The sequence below is a fragment of the Oncorhynchus tshawytscha genome, linkage group LG28, assembly GCF_018296145.1.
Source record: "Oncorhynchus tshawytscha isolate Ot180627B linkage group LG28, Otsh_v2.0, whole genome shotgun sequence".
NCBI classification, from domain to species: domain Eukaryota; kingdom Metazoa; phylum Chordata; class Actinopteri; order Salmoniformes; family Salmonidae; genus Oncorhynchus; species Oncorhynchus tshawytscha.
Genome location: NC_056456.1, coordinates 36,009,218 through 36,032,443, shown reverse-complemented (window position 1 = coordinate 36,032,443; position 23,226 = coordinate 36,009,218). Strand labels below are relative to the sequence as shown.

The 23,226-nt window shown below is 45.0% G+C and overlaps 1 protein-coding gene across 2 annotated transcripts in view; it reads right to left on the bottom strand.

Annotated features, from left to right (window-relative positions):
- Window positions 1-1,297: 1,297 nt before the first annotated feature.
- Window positions 1,298-23,226, bottom strand: part of LOC112227214 (collagen alpha-4(IV) chain-like) — a 69,042-nt gene continuing 47,113 nt past the window's right edge. Inside the window, exons 30-48 of one of the 2 annotated variants that reach the window (XM_042307973.1) lie at window positions 22,078-22,236; window positions 21,303-21,470; window positions 18,289-18,447; window positions 17,756-17,863; window positions 16,709-16,890; window positions 16,301-16,364; window positions 15,752-15,826; window positions 12,359-12,457; window positions 12,096-12,206; window positions 7,899-7,970; window positions 7,647-7,775; window positions 6,634-6,741; window positions 5,188-5,343; window positions 4,923-5,030; window positions 4,683-4,826; window positions 4,482-4,598; window positions 4,102-4,290; window positions 3,358-3,641; window positions 1,298-3,262 (exon numbers count right to left, since the gene is read on the bottom strand). In XM_042307973.1, the coding sequence (XP_042163907.1) occupies window positions 3,002-3,262; window positions 3,358-3,641; window positions 4,102-4,290; window positions 4,482-4,598; window positions 4,683-4,826; window positions 4,923-5,030; window positions 5,188-5,343; window positions 6,634-6,741; window positions 7,647-7,775; window positions 7,899-7,970; window positions 12,096-12,206; window positions 12,359-12,457; window positions 15,752-15,826; window positions 16,301-16,364; window positions 16,709-16,890; window positions 17,756-17,863; window positions 18,289-18,447; window positions 21,303-21,470; window positions 22,078-22,236 (2,693 nt within the window). In that variant the 3' untranslated portion in view covers window positions 1,298-3,001. The remainder of the gene's footprint in view (window positions 3,263-3,357; window positions 3,642-4,101; window positions 4,291-4,481; window positions 4,599-4,682; window positions 4,827-4,922; window positions 5,031-5,187; window positions 5,344-6,633; window positions 6,742-7,646; window positions 7,776-7,898; window positions 7,971-12,095; window positions 12,207-12,358; window positions 12,458-15,751; window positions 15,827-16,300; window positions 16,365-16,708; window positions 16,891-17,755; window positions 17,864-18,288; window positions 18,448-21,302; window positions 21,471-22,077; window positions 22,237-23,226) is intronic. The other variant, XM_042307974.1, reaches the window with a different exon arrangement.

Below are 23,226 nucleotides of genomic sequence, written 5' to 3'. Positions count from 1 at the left end.
GCATCGTCTGCAGTGATTCTTTTTTTTGTACGTAGGAAATGCAATGTCTGCATATTTTTTTTCTTCCCCAGAATGCCCCTCTGATCTCCTTTCCTGTCTTGTCCATAGACCTTGCCAGGCTACCCAGACTCCTTGCTCTGGCCAAAAGCTACATTAGTTTCTTCTTCACGATGAGTCTGGATCTGAGTACCTCCCCTGACAATTTCTAGTATGGAAATCCGTTCTCGACAATCTGATTGGTCCCAGAAACCAATGGGTTGGGCCAGAGCCAAAACACACGTGGGTAATGCAACATTTGACAATTTGTAATTGGCTTTGATACTCTGATTGGTTAGAAATGAGCCAATCGCTGATTACTTTTGTACGACACCCCTCATTTTTTACATCACTACAAACGACTTCAATGATGTCAGTCTCAGACTGAAGTCTGTAGCGATAAATTCAGTTTGAGTCCTCAGGCAAGCATAGACCAGCATGCACCTGTAGTCAAGGTGAGTCAGGAGTTGCCTCTAACTGCTGGTCCAGTGCCATCTTTTTCATTGATCTCCTATTGGTTAAGGTTAGGATTTGGGTAATCTGACCCCAGATCTGTGTTGCGGGCAACTTCTACATGAATCACTTTGAGGATATTTAAGGTGCAATGCACTGTAGTGACGTTGGACATTGAAATGGATTAGAGACTCAAATCTGTCCATCCATTGGCAGACATGAGCAGCAGGCCAATAGGAATGGAGGAAAGGAAACCTAGGAGTAGCATGAACAGCCTAACTGGTTAAACCAGTGCAATACCCCTTCCATTGATAAATCAACACGGCGGTCCGCACCAAGTCCCTTATACCTGTGCGTGTGTGTGTTAGTTCGTGCCGAGCTACACTGTATGCAGATCAACTCTGAAATGATTGTTTGAAACATGAACATTTCTTACAGCGCAGGTCCGAAATGTATAACGATGTTTAACTTTATATCTTTTTTTTGTGTGTGTAAATAATGTGCAGTGTGAAAGCTAGAGAAAGAACACAGCGCTGACTGTGCTCTTCATTCTAAAAAGGAAAAGGAGAAAGAGAGAAAACATGTTTGAGAAAAAAGTACTGTATGCTGATTGGTTCTGGTGTCGAGAGAAATAAATATGAACTTGGTCTCACTGTGGAAGAGATGGAACAATATGTGATTGTGCTTTTGGTCTTTACATTTTACTCCGATTTACTTGGATACATATGTGGTTTTCGATAAGAGTAACCTTACAAATAAGTTAAAGTTAATGGAAAAGGTCCCTGTAAATAATGACATGATACACAAGGATTTTTTCATTGTGGATAAAACTTTAAAGAGTAAAGACATTTGCGTATCTGTAATACAAACAGAGCTCGATTTGATAAGAAATGCAAAACAATAACAGCACGACTGTAATAATCAGCACCAACATGAACATAATTGATAGTCACATCACAAGAAACTAAATTAAACAAATTAATTTGTCATTTCATTTTACACAACTAAAAACCGGTATATAAAACCGTTATGATGTAGAAAAAAAATGGGACCAGTGCATTTCAAAGCCGTAATAGCTGTAGTGTAAATGATAAATTATAAACAGGGTAGTTTGGGTCCTGGATGCTGATTGGCTGAAACAGCATTCCAGCCGTGTGTATATCAGACAATATACCACGGCATTAACACAAAAATATTTGTTACCGACAAAAATTGAACAGTAAACACGTTTTCTTTTAGCAATACATTTTATAGCAATAAGGCACCTTGGGGGTTTGTGATATATGGCCAATATCCAAGAACAGCCCTTAGCCATGGTATATTGGCCATATACCACACCCCTGGCGCCTTGTCGCTTAATTCTAACATTATGACATGGATATTGATACAACAATACTAGATTATTGGTTATTTTAACTACACATGTTAAGATTATTTCTAATTAAGGCATACTGTGTCTTTTGGCCTGTAGTCTTTGTTGGAGTGAATAGCTGGTTTTCCAATGATGAGCGCTCTGAGTAATCCAGTGTGTTCACATGCCTTACTCCTTTCCCAGTGTTCACTGTCACTTCCTGATCTGGGAGGTGCTCAGTGCAGGTTGATCAGTGCTGAACCATTGTGCCAATAGATGGGTTAGTCACAAAAACAATGAGCAAGCTTTAAATGGGGCAGAACGCTGTGTGTCGTTCTGATTCTGGATGGCCAAATACTGTAGCTATAGCAACAATGACAAAGAGCAGCTATGTGGGGAATCCTAGGTGGCTTGTTTTTTATCTTGTTTTGAGGTGTTTTGACTGTCACGTCGATGCTAATATGGCTCAAATTCACTAGCTAACCAACAACTGTAATGTATTTGAGACAACAAGTGCCCATTGAGGACATTAATTTATGTTTTCAATAAACACTGGACATGAAATATAGTTTACATGTTGTCAACCATCTAAGCCAACCCCGTCTGTTTTGCCCCCTAGTTGCACACGCGTCAGTTTTGTTGCTAAACAACCAACCCGTCTATGACCTGGCCAATGGCCTCCATTACGAAGTCAGTTAAAGGGATAGTTCAGCAAAATGACATCATCCTCCACACTTGATTGATTTTTCCTTCCCTTGAAAGTGGTCTATGGACTAGTATAGACTGCAATCCACACTATGGTTTCGTTAAACTAGCCACCATAGTCAAAAATGGTAAATAGTAGTAGATGATGATTGTATGTATCCCTGACAAGTGGGACAGGGCGCTGACAGGGCTAGCATAGCACAGCATTGTGATAGTGATGTAGTGGGGTCGGGGTAGTTTGGTAATCATATTATGAGGCAACTTGACTTATGGATGAAATAGGAGTTGACGTGGCCTGGGGTGGTCTAGTGGTGTGGAGCACATGTACGATGTGCCGCTGCCAGCAAGGATTGAAATCTGTTCTACTGCCTTTTCAGAACACGCTCTTCTCTCTCAATCTAATAAATACAAAATACCAACAAAACAAAACTAGAAATCGGAGGTGACATAAGGTGTTCAGCCCTTGGTACACACGTGGCAGCGGCTGGCCTGCTGGCGCTGTTTATCGGCAGCCTTCAACACGCTAGGGACGGGACCGGGGCCAAACTGCTCGTCCAGGGAAACATGGGTCAGCCAGAAGCTGTAGACATTGGCGAAGTAGTGGCATGTGCCCCGCGGGCCCTGGCACTCCACAAAGGGCTGGGCACGGAAGTCTCGCAGGCAGCTGCCGGATGAGGTCAGAGATTGGCCGCCACCCTCGTCGCCCGCTCCAGAGTGCTGGAGAGACGAGAGGATAGTGTGAGCGATATACAGTCATATATACACACACACACACACACACACAGAGATCCCCCCTACCACCACACACTCACCATGAGGAAGGAGTAGCCAGCCCACAGACTTCTCCACCCAGGGGGGCAGGTGGGGGCGATATAATCCTGGCTGTGCACTGCCACAGCGGGTGAGGGTGTCTCACACACGGCACAGCGGCTGATATGGGCGCGGATGTCGTGGCCCGACACGGGCATCATGGGCACGGCAGCGGTCGTGGAAAGCCAGTAGGATTTGTCGTTGCGGCTGGCGTAGTCACAGGTACCTGTGTTGCAGTAGGAGAAGGGCATGGTGCTGAAGATACGCAGACATGAGCCGGCCTGGCCTGGAGGGAGGACAGAGAGAGAGAAGGGCAGGAGGGGGGGGAAGAGAGAGAGAGAGAGAGAGAAGGGCAGGGGGCAGAGAGAGAGAGAGAGAGAGAGAGAGAGAGAGAGGGGGAGGGGAGAGCAAGAGAGAAGGGCGGGGGGAGGGGAGAGAGAGTTGTGTACATGTGAATCAGGGTTGCTGGTCAATTCCTTTCTTAATTCAGCCAATTCAGGAAGTAAAAAGAAATTCCAATTCTATTTTTTCCTCATAGGAAAACTGAAAAGGAATTGACCCCCAACTCTGATGTGAATAGATTGAAAGACAGACCTGAACACATTGATGAGCTGACACAAAATGGAGATACCTTATTCGTCAGTATCCTCTCTCACCCCTACAACCCCCTACATTCGGCCCACCCCTACACACCCCTCCACACCCTCAGCCCACCCCTCCACACCCATCTAGGGGTTCGTACGTACCCAGGTCCTGTGTGTGTGTCCTCTCCTGCCCCTCCAGGTAGAACAGGCTATAGCCGGTCCACAGGGGGCTGCTGCCCTCGGGACACACAGGGACCTCCACCGACTGGCTGTGGATCACCAGCAGGAAGCCTGAACTCACAGAGCCAGTGGAACCGGGGTAGCCACGGTCACCCTGAGAACCCGGAGGACCTGTGAGGAGGAAGAGTATATGTGTTTACACCAAAAGACTAATGTATACACGTCAGATGCGAGTATATTAGTATATTAGTATATTGCATTATGTTGAGGTGCACGGTGAAACGGCTTACTTCTGTTACTATTTGTTATATATTCTGTGTCTGTGTGCGTGTGTATATGTGTGTATATGTGTGTGTCTTTACCCTGATGTCCCACAAAACCTTGCTGTCCATGATCGCCTGGGTCTCCTAAAGGTCCAGGTGGACCTGGAGGTCCATTTCTCCCTGGGGGCCCGTGTGACCCAGCTGGGCCCTTAGGACCTAGAGAAAATTACACACAAAACACCACCGTCGGTGTGAAAACAACACACACACACACACATCATGTTTCTGTAGGTCACTTACCGTGAGGCCCAGGGTTCCCACGGGGCCCAGCCTTTCCCGGGGGACCATTTGGACCTGATGGACCTGAGGGGCCATGGATCCCACGGTAGGGTTCCTGAGTGGTAACGACACCGTCCAAAACCTGACCGGGCAGGCCTTTGGGACCTGCAGGGGGATACAGAGGAACCTTATTGTCAAAAGAACATGGCAGGCTAAACAGCTAGAATTGTCTCAGTTATCTCTATTGTTCTCAGTCCTCACCTGCATCCCCAGGTTTGCCTTTGTCACCTTTGGGCCCCAGGAGGCCATAGGCGCCTGGACGACCTCTTGTTCCGTTGGGGCCCATGTGACCCACAGGGCCTCTAGCACCTATCAGAAAATAACATTAGGTGCCAAACAGAGAAAACAGACTGCATCAGGGAGGGACTAACTCGACCTGCCCCCCCCAAAAACACAACATTTTTGTTTACCGATTTTAAATGTTTTACACAGTTTTCTGTTTCGGAGTTGTGTGTTATGTGGTTACCTTTGGGTCCTTGTGATCCTGAGTAGTCTGTTGGCCCTAGGGGTCCTGGGGGGCCTCTCTGTCCTTTATGGCCATTGGGCCCTGGTGGCCCTTGGGGGCCTGGGTCTCCTGGAGATGGCTCTGCAGTACCAGCAGGACCCGGTTCACCGGGTGGTCCTGAAAACACTCAAATACTGAGACAAGAAAAACACACAGAAACACCTAACACCTGGTACACAATGACAGACTGACTGACTGACATCTGACCCCTGGTACACACTGACTGACATCTGACCCCTGGTACACACTGACTGACATCTGACCCCTGGTACACACTGACTGACATCTGACCCCTGGTACACACTGACTGACATCTGACACCTGGTACACACTGACTGACATCTGACACCTGGTACACACTGACTGACATCTGACACCTGGTACACAATGACAGACTGACTGACATCTGACCCCTGGTACACACTGACTGACTGACATCTGACACCTGGTGACATCTGACCCCTGGTACACACTGACTGACATCTGACACCTGGTACACACTGACTGACATCTGACACCTGGTACACACTGACACCATAACATTTTGTATTTTCCACCATAATTTGCAAATAAATTCATTAAAAATCCTACAATGTGATTTTCTGGATTTTTTTCTCTCATTTTGTCTGTCACAGTTGAAGTGTACCTATGATGAAAATTACAGGCCTCTCTCATATTTTTAAGTGGGAGAACTTGCACAATTGGTGGCTGACTAAATACTTTTTTGTCCCACTGTATGTGAGAATGCTATTCATTGACTACAGCTCAGTGTTCAACACCAAAGTGCCCTCAAAGCTCATTACTAAGCTAAGGACCCTGGGACTAAACACCTCCCTCTGCAACTGGATCCTGGACTTCCTGACGAGGGTAGGTAACAACACGGCGGTACTGGAGCGCCAACTTTAGGTCCAAGAGGCTTCTAAACAGCTTCTACCCCCAAGCCATAAAACCCCTGAACAGCTAATCAAATGGCTACCCAGAATATTTGCATTGCCCCCCTTCTAACTCTGTTATTATCTATGCATAGTCACTTTAATAACTCTACCTACATGTACACATTATCTCAATTACCTTGACACCGATCCGCTGCACATTGACTCTATACCGGTACCCCCTGTATATAGCCCCGATATTGTGATTTACTGCTGCTCTTTAATTATTTGTTATTCTTATCTCTTACCTTTTTTTTTAGGTATTTTCTTAAAACTGCATTGTTGGTTAAGGGCTTGTAAGTAAGCCTTTCATTATTTGGCGTATACACAGACAGACAGTTTGACATTTGTCACCTGGTACAGACAGACAGTTTGACATTTGTCACCTGGTACAGACAGACAGAGACAGAGACAGACAGAGAGAGATATAGAGATATAGAGATACAGAGATACAGATACAGACACACATGCACACCTGGAGGTCCATGAATGCCTTCGTATCCTGGCTCTCCGTTGGGTCCTCTGTGACATTCTGAGCACTCTCCACCTGAACCACCGGGCTCACCAGTGACTCCTTTTGGTCCTGGGTGACATTACACATTCAATCAACCATACAGGAGTCATACAGTAGCTAACATCATGTCAACAACCCAACACTCACATGTACCCTACTCCACCGGGGAACTACACAGTAATGACACACAATGTACTGTATCTACTATATAGAAACTTAAAAGAAAATCACAGTGTTAAAATGTTTTTGTTTTTAATACATTTAAAAATGTCTAAAAAACTGTTTTTGATTTGTTTATGGGGTATTGTGTGTAGATTTATACATTTTTGAATATGTCACGACTCCGACCGAAGGACACTCCCCTTCCCGTTCGGGTGGCGCTCGGCGGTCGTCATCGCCGGCCTACTAGCTGCTACTGATTATTTCCTCCCCCTCCTTATGTGTTGATTGTGTGCACCTGTTTTGAGTTAGGTAGTAGGCTTTATTAGTCAGCCGGCCCGCAGGGTTCCTTGTGCGGGATTAATTATTGTGATCGTCTGTTTGGTGTACTTATGTGCACGTCTATTTGGGTTTTGTGTTTTCCCATTTTGTGGGTTTTCCCTGGACGGTTTAAGTCCCCCTGTGTGGGGCATTTGTTTGTTCAGTACGCCCTGTGTTTTGTGAGGGTTGGCTTATGTTCAGCGTTTGTGTCAGTGCATTAAAATAGCACTCCCCTGAACTCTCTGCTTCCTGCGCCTGACTCCTCACCCACTACACTCAGACCGTTACAGAATACATCTGTAATGTAACAACATGTGAAAGAAAGTCCAGGGGTCTGAATACTTTCCGAATGCACTGTCTATAAACTTAAAATAAAATCACACGCCAACCTTTTGCTACTTTCTAACGTATGATGATCTCTTACATGGCATATCAATCATGTCATTACTATTTTGAAAAGCACATTTTTCACTCATGACTGACACAAACAGTACCTTGGTAGCCTGGAGGGCCCCTTAGGCCTTTAGATCCGGGGTAAGAAGTTCCCGGGGGTCCCTGGGAGCCTGTGTGGCCTTTGACTCCGGGGTACCCAGATGGCCCTCGTGGGCCCAACACATCTGGTCCTGAGAGAGTGAGATGTGACACATAAGGACTACTGGTACCTGTTTCTATTAGTAACATACTTTACCTGGATTTAGATACTGTATCTATTCAGAGACAGTTATTTATTGATAAGTGTTTGTAACCTCTGGCTCCCTTCTCTCCTTTTTGGCCTTGGAGCCCGTTCAGACCATGCAGCCCTGGGGGTCCCGGGAAACCTGTGGAGAAATTCACATCAAGTCAATCCCATATACATCCAAATCATTCCCGGGTCAACTGCACACATGCACAGTATACATGTATACCATGTCAGCTAAATGTTTGGGATTGCGAGGTAAATGAGTCCAGCCAGCAATCTAAACCTTGTAGTAATCATGACCGAATTACCAACCCAGGTATACAGGGCACGGGGCCCTGACCTCCAGGGGGCCCCATTGACTGTGTAAGTTACTCTCACCCAGATATTGTATGAACATGGCATTAAGTCATGGCAACATGTAGAATTTCAGGAAATTAGCTTTGAAAACTACAAAAATGTTTTCTCCACCCAATGTCAAGATGTGTAGATTTGCAGGATATTAGCTTTAAAACTGCAATATTTTCTCTACAACCCATGGCAGAATTAGGAGCATTGCATGAAATTAGTTTTCAAACTACAAGATTTATTTCCCCCCATGGTAAAATATGTGTAGAATTGCAGAATATGTGTATTTGAAAACAGCAACATTTTCTCTATGCATGGCAAAATGTGTAGAATTGCAGGAAATTAACTTTGAAATAGCATTTTTTTAGTTTATAGTTTATTTCTCATTTGTTTATTATCTACTTCACTTGCTTTGGCAATGTTAACATATGTTTCACATGCAAATAAAATGTTTTGCCCGAGGTGAGGGGGGCCCCCCAAACAAATCTAAATGGCTAGGGCCTGTCACTAGGTGGTAAGTATAGTTGAAGTCGGAAGTTTACATACACTTAGGCTGGAGTCATTAAAACTCGTTTTTCAACCACTCCACAAATTTCTTGTTAACAAACTATAGTTTTGGCAAGTCAGTTAGGACATCTACTTTGTGCATTTCAATCTTTCCAACAATTGTTTACAGACCGATTATTTCACTTATAATTCACTGTATCACAATTCCAGTGGGTCAGAAGTTCACATACACTAAGATGACTGTGCCTTTAAAACAGCTTGGAAAATTCCAGAAAATGATGTCATGGCTTTAGAAGCTTCTGATTGGCCAATTGACATAATTTGAGTCAATTGGAGGTGTACCTGTGGATGTACACTGCTCAAAAAAATAAAGGGAACACTTAAACAACACAATGTAACTCCAAGTCAATCACACTTCTGTGAAATCAAACTGTCCACTTAGGAAGCAACACTGATTGACAATACATTTCACATGCTGTTGTGCAAATGGAATAGACAACAGGTGGAAATTATAGGCAATTAGCAAGACACCCCCAATAAAGGAGTGGTTCTGCAGGTGGTGACCACAGACCACTTCTCAGTTCCTATGCTTCCTGGCTGATGTTATGGTTACTTTTGCATGCTGGCGGTGCTTTCACTCTAGTGGTAGCATGAGACAGAGTCTACAACCCACACAAGTGGCTCAGGTAGTGCAGCTCATCCTGGATGGTACATCAATGCGAGCTGTGGCAATAAGGTTTGCTGTGTCTGTCAGCGTAGTGTCCAGAGCATGGAGGCGCTACCAGGAGACAGGCCAGTACATCAGGAGACGTGGAGGAGGCTGAAGGAGGGCAACAACCCAGCAGCAGGACCACTACCTCCGCATTTGTGCAAGGAGGAGCAGGAGGAGCACTGCCAGAGCCCTGCAAAATGACCTCCAGCAGGCCACAAATGTGCATGTGTCTGCTCAAACAGTCAGAAACAGACTTACATGAGGGTGGTATGAGGGCCCGACGCCCACAGGTGGGGGTGGTGCTTACAGCCCAACACCGTGCAGGACGTTTGGCATTTGCCAGAGAACACCAAGATGGGCAAATTCGCCACTGGCGCCCTGTGCTCTTCACAGATGAAAGCAGGTTCATACTGAGCATGTGACAGACGTGACAGAGTCTGGAGACGACGTGGAGAAAGTTCTGCTGCCTGCAACATCCTCCAGCATGACCGGTTTGGCGGTGGGTCAGTCATGGTGTGGGGTGGCATTTCTTTGGGGTGCCGCACAGCCCTCCATGTGCTCGCCAGAGGTAGCCTGACTGCCATTAGGTACCGAGATGAGATCCTCAGACCCCTTGTGAGACCATATGCTGGTGCGGTTGGCCCTGGGTACCTCCTAATGCAAGACAATGCTAGACCTCATGTGGCTGGAGTGTGTCAGCAGTTCCTGCAAGAGGAAGGCATTGATGCTATGGACTGGCCCGCCCGTTCCCCAGACCTGAATCCAATTGAGCACATCTGGGACATCATGTCTCGCTCCATCCACCAATGCCACGTTGCACCACAGACTGTCCAGGAGTTGGCGGATGCTTCAGTCCAGGTCTGGGAGGAGATCCCCCAGGAGACCATCCGCCACCTCATCAGGAGCATGCCCAGGCGTTGTAGGCAGGTCATACAGGCACATGGAGGCCACACACACACTACTGAGCCTCATTTTGACTTGTTTTAAGGACATTACATTAAAGTTGGATCAGCCTGTAGTGTGGTTTTCCACTTTAATTTTGAGTGTGACTCCAAATCCAGACCTCCATGGGTTGATAAATTTGATTTCCATTGATAGTTGATTGTGCTGACAACAAAATCACACAAAAATGATGTAAAGAAAAAAGTATTTAATACGAATATTTCATTAATTCAGATCTAGGATGTGCTATTTTAGTGTTCCCTTTATTTTTTTGAGCAGTGTATTTCAAGGTCTACCTTCAAACATAGTGCCTCTTTGTTTGACATGATGAGATAATCAAAAGAAATCAGCCAAGACCTCAGAAAAAAAATTGTAGACCTCCAGAAGTCTGGTTCATCATTGGGAGCAATTTCCAAATGCCTGAAGGTACCACGTTCATCTGTACAAACAATAGTACACAAGTATAAACACCATGGGACCACGCAGCCGTCATACTGCTCAGGAAGGAGACGCGTTCTGTTTCCCAGAGATGAACGTACTTTGGTGCCAAAAGGAAACAGTTACAAAAGTATCTATATCCACAGTAAAATGACTCCAATATCGACATAACCCGAAAGTCCGCTCAACAAGGAAGAAGCCACTGCTCCAAAACCGCCATAAAAAAGCCACACTATGGTTTGCAACTGCACATGGGGACAAAGATTGTATTTTTTGGAGAAATGTCCTCTGGTCTGATAAAACAAAAATATAACTGCTTGGCCATAATAACCATTGTTATGTTTGGAGGAAAAAGGGGGAGGCTTGCAAGCCGAAGAACACCATCCCAACCGTGAAGCACTGGGGTGGCAGCATCATGTTGTGGGGGTGCTTTGATGCAGGAGGGACTTGTGCACTTCACAAAATAGAAAACATCATGAGGAGGACAGTTATGTGGATATATTGAAGCAACATCTCAAGACATCAGTCAGTAAGTTAATGCTTGGTCACAAATTGGTCTTCCAAATGGACAATGACCCCAAGCATACTTCCAAAGTTGTGGAAAATGGCTAAAGGACAACAAAGTCAAGGTATTGGAGTGGCCATCACAAAGCCCTGACCTCATCCTATAGAAAATTTGTGGGCAGAACTGACAAAGCGTGTCCGAGCAAGGAGGCCTACAAACCTGACTCAGTTACACCAGCTCTGTCAGGAGGAATGGGACAAAATTCACCCAACTTATTGTGGGAAGCTTGTGGAAGGCTACCCGAAACGTTTGCCCCAAGTTGAACAATTTAAAGGCAATGCTACAAAATACTAATTGAGTGCATGTACACTTCTGACCCACTTGGAATGTGATGAAAGAAATAAAAGCTGAAATAAATAATTCTCTATACTATTATTCTGACATTTCACATTCTTAAAATAAAGTGGTGATCCTAACTGACCTAAAACAGGGTATTTTTTACTGGGATTAAATCAAATCAAATTTATTTATATAGCCCTTCGTACATCAGCTGATATCTCAAAGTGCTGTACAGAAACCCAGCCTAAAACCCCAAACAGCAAGCAATGCAGGTGTAGAAGCACGGTGGCTAGGAAAAACTCCCTAGAAAGGCCAAAACCTAGGAAGAAACCTAGAGAGGAACCAGGCTATGTGGGGTGGCCAGTCCTCTTCTGGCTGTGCCAGAAATGTCAGGAATTGTGAAAAACGGAGTTTAAATGTATTTGGCTAAGGTGAATGGAAACCTCCGACTTCAACTGTAGATTGGGTCTTAGTACCTGGAGGACCGGGCAGTCCAGGATTGCCATTGGGGCCTTGACCTCCGAGAATTCCTCCGGGAGGCCCTGGGGAGCCTGGACGACCCGGCGGACCTGAGGGACCAGGGAAACCTGCACACACACACAAACTTTAGAATCTAAAATGCTTACATTTGTAGACACTAAACAAACACATAGACATAAATGAAATGTCCTGTACCCTGTCCAAAAGGAGAAAATATTAAATGAGTGACACACAGAAGGGGACTTTAGGGATCCATTACCTGGGCCACCCAGTGGTCCTCGGGCTCCGTGGACACCAGGCTGTCCTGGTGATCCTCTGGGTCCTGGGCTCCCTGGATCTCCTGGGTCTCCCTTTGGATCTATATAGTGTGAAAAAGATCAATTAGGGTTGCACATTTCTAGTCACTTTCCCAGAAATTCCGGTAGGGAGGTTCCCAGAATCGGGAGGAAATCCTCCAAGGGAAATTTTGCTGTAATCCTGCACATACCTTCTAGGAGTCCCCAACATTTGGAAGTGAGGACAAATTTCTGGAAAAGTGACTGACTGACTGACTGGCAGCAGCAGCCTGACTGATGACTTTGCAACCTGACTGACTGTACCAATCACACCTGCACATACCTGACTGACTGACTGGAACAACAGCAGCAGCCTGACTGAATCACTGCCCAGCAACACAAACAGCAGCAGCCTCACATGACTGGAAGTGAACACAAACTGACAACAACAAAACTGACTGCAGCAGCAGCCTGACTGACTGACTGACTGACTGACTGACTGACTGACTGACTGACTGACTGAGAACAGCAGCAGCAGCCTGACTGACTGAACAGCAGCAGCAGCCTGACTGACTGACTGACTGACTGAGACTGACTGACTGAAATGACTGAGAACAACAGCAGCAGCCTGACTGAGAACAACAGCAGCAGCCTGACTGACTGACTGACTGACTGAGAACAACAGCAGCAGCCTGACTGACTGACTGACTGAGAACAAATCAGGTGAACAGAAGACTGACTGAGAACAACAGCAGCAGCCTGACTGACTGACTGACTGAGAACAGAGCAGATGTTTGTTTCTGTGCCGCGCGACAGAAACAGCAGCAGCTGACTGACTGAGAACAACAGCAGCAGCCTGACTGACTGACTGAAACAACAGCAGCAGCCTGACTGACTGAACTGAGAACAGCAGCAGCCTGACTGACTGACTGACTGAGAACAGCAGCAGCAGCCTGACTGACTGACTGACTGACTGAGAACAACAGCAGCAGCCTGACTGACTGACTGACTGAGAACAACAGCAGCAGCCTGACTGACTGACTGACTGAGAACAACAGCAGCAGCCTGACTGACTGACTGAAACAACAGCAGACTGACTGAGAACAGCCTGACTGACTGAGAACAAAGCAGCAGCCTGACTGACAACTGAAAGAACAAAAACAGCAGCAGCCTGACTGAGAACAAAGCAGCAGCCTGACTGACTGAGAACAACAGCAGCAGCCTGACTGAAAACTGAGAACAACAGCAGCAGCCTGAGAACAACAGCAGCAGCCTGACTGAACTGAGAACAGCAGCAGCCTGACTGACTGACTGACTGACTGAGAACAACAGCAGCAGCCTGACTGACTGAGAACACAGCAGCAGCCTGACTGACTGACTGAGAACTGACTGACTGACTGACTGAGAACAACAGCAGCAGCCTGACTGACTGACTGACTGACAACAGCAGCAGCCTGACTGACTGACTGACTGAGAACAACAGCAGCAGCAGCAACAGCAGCAGCCTGACTGACTGACTGACTGAGAACAACAGCAGCAGCTGACTGACTGACTGAACAACAGCAGCAGCCTGACTGACTGACTGACTGACTGACTGACAAACAGCAGCAGCCTGACTGACTGACTGACTGAGAACAACAGCAGCAGCCTGAGCCAGCCTGACTGACTGACTGACTGACAACAGCAGCAGCCTGACTGACTGACTGACTGAGAACAACAGCAGCAGCCTGACTGACTGACTGACTGACTGACTGAGAACAGCAGCAGCCTGACTGACTGACTGAGAACAACAGCAGCAGCCTGACTGACTGACTGACTGACTGAGAACAGCAGCAGCAGCCTGACTGACTGACTGAGCAGCAGCAGCCTGACTGACTGACTGACTGAGAACAACAGCAGCAGCCTGACTGACTGACTGAGAACAACAGCAGCAGCCTGACTGGGAACAACAGCAGCAGCCTGACTGACTGACTGAGAACAACAGCAGCAGCCTGACTGACTGACTGGGAACAACAGCAGCAGCCTGACTAACTGGGAACAGCAGCAGCAGCCTGACTGACTGGGAACAACAGCAGCAATTTACTGACAACAACAGCAGCGGATTGGAAAGAGTTAAGAGCTGACCTGGGATGGCATCTCATCTTCCCCCAGGACATTGTCAGCACAACATTCAGACCAGACCTACCAGTCTGGTCAAGGAGCACCAACATCTAAATGGCCATGCAAATGTTTTATTTATTTTATTTTATTTCACCTTTATTTAACCAGGTAGGCTAGTTGAGAACAAGTTCTCATTTGCAACTGCGACCTGGCCAAGATAAAGCATAGCAATGACTCCACGGGAGGAGAGCATTAAGGAAGCCTACGAAAGGAAGCTGTTGACGTGCCAGACACTCGTGGATGAATGCACTGACAAGGGATGGAAGGCCAAGTGTCTACCAGTAGAAGGACACTAAGGATTCTATGAGTAAAGGGAGCACAGCGTTAGAAGATCTGTTGCATAGCTAGGCAGGAGGCAGAGAGGGCATGGTAATGGCTGGAGGAGCAGTTGGCAAGCCACCTGGCTCAGATGGGGCCTGATCGACCCGATCGGTGCACCCTTCAGAAGGTATAGTGAGCAGCGCCAAAACACCTAATGCATTGGGGACCTCACCAGAGCATAAGCCATTTTGCAGCTATCCTCTGTGTGCAGGTAAAGTACGGCAAGCTAGCCATAGCATATTCAGTTAATATCTCTGAATATCATATGTGACCTGAAGTTACTCCTATTCTAATGACTCAGCATCAAACTCTGGACAAGAGCAGTACCAGGATCATGGGAGAACATAAACACAAATGAATAAACAGGATATGATCATGATACATACATAGCACACAGTTCTGTCATGCTGCCCTCTTAGAAAAAAAGGGTTCCAAAAGGGTTCTTCGGCTGTCCCCATAGGAGAACCCTTTTTGGTTCCAGGGAGAACACTTTTTTGGTCCTACATGGAAAGGGTTCTACATAGAACCCAAAAGGGTTCTTCAAAGGGTTGTCCTATGGGGACAGTCGAATAACCCTTTTAGGTTCTAGATAGCATAGTTTTCCTAAGAGTGTACTGTGCACTGATGTGACTTCTAAACTGTACGGGCTAGAATCCCCATTGGAAGTGAGTATTTATGTAGTAACGTTTTTGTCTGGTAGGTCCGGGAGTCCTAAACATCCTGTATCCTGTTGTCATCATCTCAAAACTGTAATAGTGTTGTTTGTGATTGTTCACTCAGTTGGAAATGTGTCCAAATGTAGAGCACCAGATACTCTGACTCTAGCCAAGCGGAGTGTAGAGCTCCGTTTGGGGAATAAGGAGCCATGCTGTAAGCAGACGTTGTATTGTGATCACCTAAGGTTCCGCATTCTCCTGGAGGACCCGGTGGTCCAGGTAGTCCTGGTTGTCCTATAGAGTCTCCTGGGTCACCTGCAGAATAGGGTCAGGGTTTGAGCGTCAGGATGCAGAGAAGATATTAGTCGTAATTACAGCACTTTCACTCTGATAATAACCCACGTTTTGGAATCCTCTCCTCCTGTCCTTTTATGATCTCCCCTTCCTCTCTTCCTGTCCCTTTATGACCTCCCCTTCCTCTCTGTCCCTTTATGATCTCCCCTTCCTCTCTTCCTGTCCCTTTATGACCTCCCCTTCCTCTCTGTCCCTTTATGATCTCCCCTTCCTCTCTTCCTGTCCCTTTGTGATCTCCCCTTCCTCTCTTCCTGTCCCTTTATGATCTCCCCTTCCTCTCTTCCTGTCCCTTTATGATCTCCCCTTCCTCTCTTCCTGTCCCTTTATGACCTCCCCTTCCTCTCTGTCCCTTTATGACCTCCCCTTCCTCTCTTCCTGTCCCTTTAAGTACCCCTTATCATGTTTGTGTGTATTTTCTGTTGTCTCTCTACTCACCCTGTAAGCCTGTCATTCCTGGAAGGCCTGGATTCCCAGGAGGGCCCGTGTGCCCAGGGTCCCCCTGCAAGGGGGATAAACCAACAGTCACTGGCATAGCAACACACAGTAACACCCACTGGCATAGCAACACACAGTAACACCCACACACCAAGATACTCACACATAAACATCCTGTGTCTTAACAAAGACATGTGTTCTTACATTACTTCCAAGACCACTTACTTGGGAAGGAATATATTCTCAACTTAAATACATACAGACATACTGCACCTCATTCATCAATCTTGAGCAGCATTCATTTGTCTGGAAACCATTCATAATAGCAATTTTTACCAAATTTTAGTAGTTTAATGAGGTAAACAAAGAACATCTAAGATGTAGTGATGAGTATCAGTAATGAAGTACCTTATCACCGACTGGTCCAGGGAAACCAATTATACCACTCAAGCCTTTAGGTCCTCGAGGTCCGGGGGGTCCAGGGAAACCAGGTCTGCCAGGTTGTCCTGGGAGCCCTTTCTCATATCCAGGAGGACCATCCTGTCCATTCCCCCCTGGTTTACCTGGTGACCCACGTGAGCCCTTGGAACCTGAGAAGAAAGAACAGTGCATTGTTTATCCATGTATTATTAGAGAATCAAAAATACAGTCCCGCCGTCTACCACCTGCTAAAATACAGTCCCGCCGTCTACCACCTGCTAAAATACAGTCCCGCCGTCTACCACCTGCTAAAATACAGTCCCGCCGTCTACCACCTGCTAAAATACAGTCCCGCCGTCTACCACCTGCTAAAATACAGTCCCGCCGTCTACCACCTGCTAAAATACAGTCCCGCCGTCTACCACCTGCTAAAATACAGTCCCGCCGTCTACCATCTGCTAAAATACAGTCCCGCCGTCTACCACCTGCTAAAATACAGTCCCGCCGTCTACCACCTGCTAAAATACAGTCCCGCCGTCTACCATCTGCTAAAATACAGTCCCGCCGTCTACCACCTGCTAAAATAAAGTCCCACCGTCTACCACCTGCTAAAATACAGTCCCACCGTCTACCACCTGCTAAAATACAGTCCCACCGTCTACCACCAGCATCCTCTTATATTAGTTTGAAGTATTTAAAAATATAAAAAAACCTAGTCCAACATCTATTACAAAAGCAGAACTGATCTGTTTTAACACAGTTGCATGGTGCTACTGCGAACCCTTTTCTCTGAAAAAAGGGCTCCAAAAAGGCTAATTGGCTGTCCAAACAGGAGAACCCTTTTTTAGTTCTAAGTACAATTTTCCATATAGAACCCTCTGGGTTCTATATGGAACTCAAAAGGAATCTACTTGGAACCAAAATGGGTTCTTCAAAGGGTTCTCCTATGGGGACAGCCAGAGAACCCTTTCGGGTTCTAGATAGCACCTTGTTTTGTAAGAGTGTGCAGAGGGGGTTGTGTTCTGTCTCTCTCACCTCTGGCTCCAGTGAAGCCATCCTCTCCTGGTGGTCCTTCAGAGCCCTTCTGTCCTTTAACGGTTATGACTCCTACTGGGCCAGGACTTCCGGGGGGACCTCTGTGACCTGGGGACATTCTACACTGTCAATGTGTAATATACTGAACAATATAATATACTATACTATACTATGTGTACATATAAGTACAACATATATACTACCGTGAATGCAACAACAACGGGTGATATGGCGTTCTATGCAGAAACGGTCTACGACGAGGGACAGCACACTGAAATAGTAATGTTATGTAAAGTATGCAGAGAGGAAATCATGCACATAGTCATGAAGAGAGATAGGATACTGTAAACAAGGAAGTATACACAGAGAGAATAGTTTCCTAAATTCACTGAAATGACACTCCACATAAGGAGAGTAATTACAAATACTTCTAAGGAAGGTTGACTGTCTGTGTGCAGATACCAAAGGTAAACACAATACTATGTATGTATTTTATCATGTGGATGCTGCAATGTGCATACACTGTAATGTACCGTTTGTACCTTTGGCTCCTTTGTACCCCTGGTCTCCATCCTGACCGTCACGTCCTGTAAAACCCCTCTCCCCTTGCCTCCCGCGGGATCCTGGGTTTCCAGGCCGACCCGGTGTACCAGGAACAGCCGACCCATCTCTACCAGGATATCCCCTGGGCCCTGGGAAAGATGACATCATTGGGAATAGTTGTCATAGGATAATAATAAAAATAGTCCATTGGCTGGGTCATGTTCATTAGGGCATCACCTGAAAAATATTTTGCAATGGAAAAACAATTTGTGTTTCTTATTGGTGCCTAATGAACACGGTCCTGGTATACTTTGTACTCAAAATGGGATATCAGAGTTGTGTACGTCTATTTTGCAGGCTGTCTATTTCGAGGCAGGCGATACCCAAAACAAGGCATCCATATTTATATATCGTTATCCCAATTCAAGTTATTCAATTCAAAGTGCGAACAGAGAATCACGTAAATGTCATAACATTTCAGTGCCTTTGGAAAGTATTCAGACCGTTGACTTTTCTCACATTTTGTTACGTTACAGCCTTATTCTAAAATTGATGAAATAAATACAAAACCAAAGGAATCTACACACAATACCCCATAATGACATCACGATACCCCATAATGACATCACAATACCCCATAATGACATCACAATACCTCATAATGACAAAGTGAAAAAAGGTTGTTAGAAATTTGGGCAAATCTATTCAAATTAAAAAACAGAAATACCTTATTTACATAAGTATTCAGACCATTTGCTATGAGACTCGAAGTTGAGCTCAGGTGCATCCTGTTTCCATTGATCATCCTTGAGATGTTTCTACAACTTCATTGGAGTCCACCTGTGGTAAAGTCAATTGATTGGACATGATTTGGAAAGGCACACACATGTGTATGTAAGGTTCCACAGTTGAAAGTGCATGTCAGAGCAAAAACCAAGCAATGAGGTCGAAGGAATTGTCAGTAGGGCTCCGAGACAGGATTGTGTCGAGGCACAGATCTGGGGAAGGGTACCAAAACATTCTGCAGCATTGAAGGTCCCCAAGAACCAGTGGTGTAAAGTACTTAAGTAAACATACTTTAAAGTACTACTTAAGTGTTTTTTGGGGTGTACTTTAGTATTTATATCTGTACTTTAGTATTTATATTTTGGACAACTTTTAATTCACTACATTCCTAAAGAAAATGATGTACTTTTTACTCCATACATTTTACCTGACACCCAAAAGTACTTGTTGCATTTTAAATGCTTAGCAGGACAGGAAAATGGTCCAATTCACGCACATCAAGAGAACATCTCTGGTCATCCCTATTGCCTCTGATCTGGTAGACTCACTAAACATACATGTTTAATTTGTAAATGATGTCTGAGTGTTGGAGTGTGCACCTGGCTATCTGTAAATTTGGTTTGGTTTGCTTAATATAATGAAAGTGACATGATTTATACTTATACTTTTGATACTTAAGTATATTTAAAACCAAATACTTTTTTAGACTTTTACTCAAGTAGTATTTTACTGGGTGACTGTCACTTTCATTTGAGTCATTTTCATTTAAGGTATTTTTTTATTTCTCAAGTATGAAAATGGGGTAATTTTTCCACCACCAAGAACACAGTGTCCTCCATCATTCTTAAATGGAAGACGTTTGGAACCATCAAGGGCTGGCCGCCCGGCCAAACTGAGCAATCGGGGGAAAAGGGCTTTGGTCAGGGAGGTGACCAAGAAACCGATGGTCACTCGGCTCTGGAGTTCCTCTGTGGACATGGGAGAACCTTCCAGAAGGACAAACATCTCTGCAGCCCTCCACCAATCAGGCCTTTATGGTAGAGTGGCCAGACATAAGCCACTCTTCAGTAAAAGGAACATGACAGCCCGCTTGGAGTTTGTCAAAAGGCATCTAAAGGACTCTCAGACCATGAGAAACAAGATTATATGGTCTGATGAAACCAAGATTGAACTCTTTGGCCTGAATGCCAAGCGTCACGTCTCAAGGACATCCCTACAGTGAAGCATGGTGGTGGCAACATCATGCTGTGGGGATGTTTTTCAGCTGCAGGGACTGGGAGACTAGTCAGTACTGAGGGAAAGCTGGAGGGAAGGTTCAACATCCAATAGGACAACGACCCTAAGCACACAGCCAGGACAACACAGGAGTGGCTTCGGGACAAGTCTCTGAAAGTCCTTGAGTGACCCAGCCAGAGCACGACCTGAAAATAGCTGTGCAGCAACGCTCCCCATCCAACCTGACAGAGCTTGAGAGGATCTGCAGAGAAGAATGGGAGAAATACAGATGCAACGTCATACCTAAGAAGAATAAAGGCTGTAATCACTGCCAAAGGTACTTCAACAAAGTACTGAGTAAAGGGTCTGAATACTTATGTAAATGTAATATTTCAGTTTTTTTTTTAAATTAAAATTGGCAACAAAAAAATCCCATCCGTTTTTGCTTTGTCATTATGAGGTATTGTGATGTCATTATGGGGTATTGTGATGTCATTATGGGGTATTGTGATGTCATTATGGGGTATTGTGACGTCATTATGGGGTATTGTGTGTAAATTGATGAGGGAAAAAAACTATTTTATCCATTTTAGAATAAGGCTGTAGCGTATCAAAGTGTGTAAAAAGTCAGTGGGTCTGAATACTTTCCGAAGGCACTGTATTTTAGTCAACCGGGTGGGTGCTGAGACAAGCTGGAAACAAAAATAGCTTCTCTTTATTAAATATGTAATACAATAGTAAAAGCAACCAGCATATTATTTGACATTGCCTGTTGCTGTGGTATGTTCAGATGATAATGATAATAACCATCATCAAAATTATAATTAATAAATAGTGATAATAATTGTAATAACAATATTGCTAATAATAATAATAATAATAATGAGGATAATAATAATAATAATATTGATGATAATAATAATAATAATAATAATAATAATAATATTGATGATAATAATAATGATAATATTGATAATAATAATAATAATTGGACCTGGCTCACCTTTGGTCCCTGTTACACCAGGGAAGCCCGGGACACCTGGTGACCCACTGAAACCTTTGACACCAATGGGTCCCGGGGGACCAGTAGGCCCGGGGATCCCTGCTGGTCCCTTCACTCCACGTCCAGGAGGACCCATCGCACCCTTATGTCCTTTATCACCACGGAAACCTAACAAGACACACCACTAAATGACTGAAAGTAGTACGTGTCTTTTTAACTAAATGTGAGGTGGAGGACTGTTCAGAGCATTTTGTACAATGGGAAGCTCTGTGCAGTGAGTATTGAAGTGCTTAGTTAATACTGATGCCATATTAATCTTTTCTCATTTATAGTTCCCTTAAAGTGTGACTGTTAAAATGACTATGGAACGATGACATGCTCTGGGGATAGTTCCCTTAAAGTGTGACTGTTAAAATGACTATGGAACGATGACATGCTCTGGGGATAGTTCCCTTAAAGTGTGACTGTTAAAATGACTATGGAACGATGACATGCTCTGGGGATAGTTCCCTTAAAGTGTGACTGTTAAAATGACTATGGAACGATGACATGCTCTGGGGATAGTTCCCTTAAAGTGTGACTGTTAAAATGACTATGGAACGATGACATGCTCTGGGGATAGTTCCCTTAAAGTGTGACTGTTAAAATGACTATGGAACGATGACATGCTCTGCGGATAGTTCCAAAACCTAACCGATTCCTGATTTTAGCTGCGTGTCAAACAGATCAAACACGAAAAGAACTGTACCGTGTGGTGGCTATTTTAGATCCTCACCCGATGGGCCCCTGACTCCTGGTGGTCCTGAGGCTCCCGGTGGGCCAACAGCTCCTTTCTCTCTACATTCTGTTGGCCCTGGGGGACCGTTCAGTCCTGGGTCCCCAGTGTCTCCTTTTGACCCCTTGTAACCCACACCTCCGTACGGGCCTGATCCCCCTGTTATGAAATCACCATATGGTTAGAGATGCAATGAGCCCCATCTTAGAGTCACCAAGAACAATGAAAGATTGTAAACCATTCAAAATACAGTACCTGTCAAAAGTTTGGACACACCTACTCCTTAAAGGGTTTTATTTTCTTCATTGTAGAATAATAGTGAGGACATCAAAACTATGAAATAACACATATGGAATCATGTAGTAACCAAAAAAGTGTTAAACAAATCGAAATATATTTTATATTTCAGATTCTTCAAAGTAGCCACCGTTTGCCTTGATGACAGCTTTGCACACTCTTGGCATTCTCTCAACCAGCTTCATGAGGTAGTCACCTGGAATGCATTTAAATTAACAGGTGTGCCTTGTTAAAAGTTCATTTGTGGAATTTCTTTCCTTCTTAATGCATTTGAGCCAATCAGTTGTGTTGTGACAAGGTAGGGGTGGTATACAGAAGCTAACCCTATTTGGTAAAAGACGAAGTCCATATAATGGCAAGAACAGCTCAAATAAGCAAAGAGAAACGACAGTCAATCATGACTTAAGACATGAAGGTCAGTCAATCCGGAACATTTCAAGAATTTTGAACGTTGCTTCAAGTGCAGTCGCAAAAACCATCAAGCGTTATGATGAAACTGGCTCTCATGAGGACCGCCACTGGAAAGGAAGACCCAGAGTTACCTCTGCTGCAGAGGATAAGTTCATTAGAGTTACCAGCCCAAATAAAAACTTCACAGAGTTCAAGTAACAGACACATCTCTAAAGCAACTGTTCAGAGGAGACTGCATGAATCAGACCTTCATGGTCGAATTGCTGCTAAGAAACCACTACTAAAGGACATCAACAAGAAGAAGACACTTTCTTGGGCCAAGAAACACAACCAATGGACATTAGACAGGTGGAAATCTGTCCTTTGGTTAGATGAGCCCAAATTTGACATTTTTGGTTCCAACTGCCGTGTCTTTATGAGACGCAGAGTAGGTGAACAGAT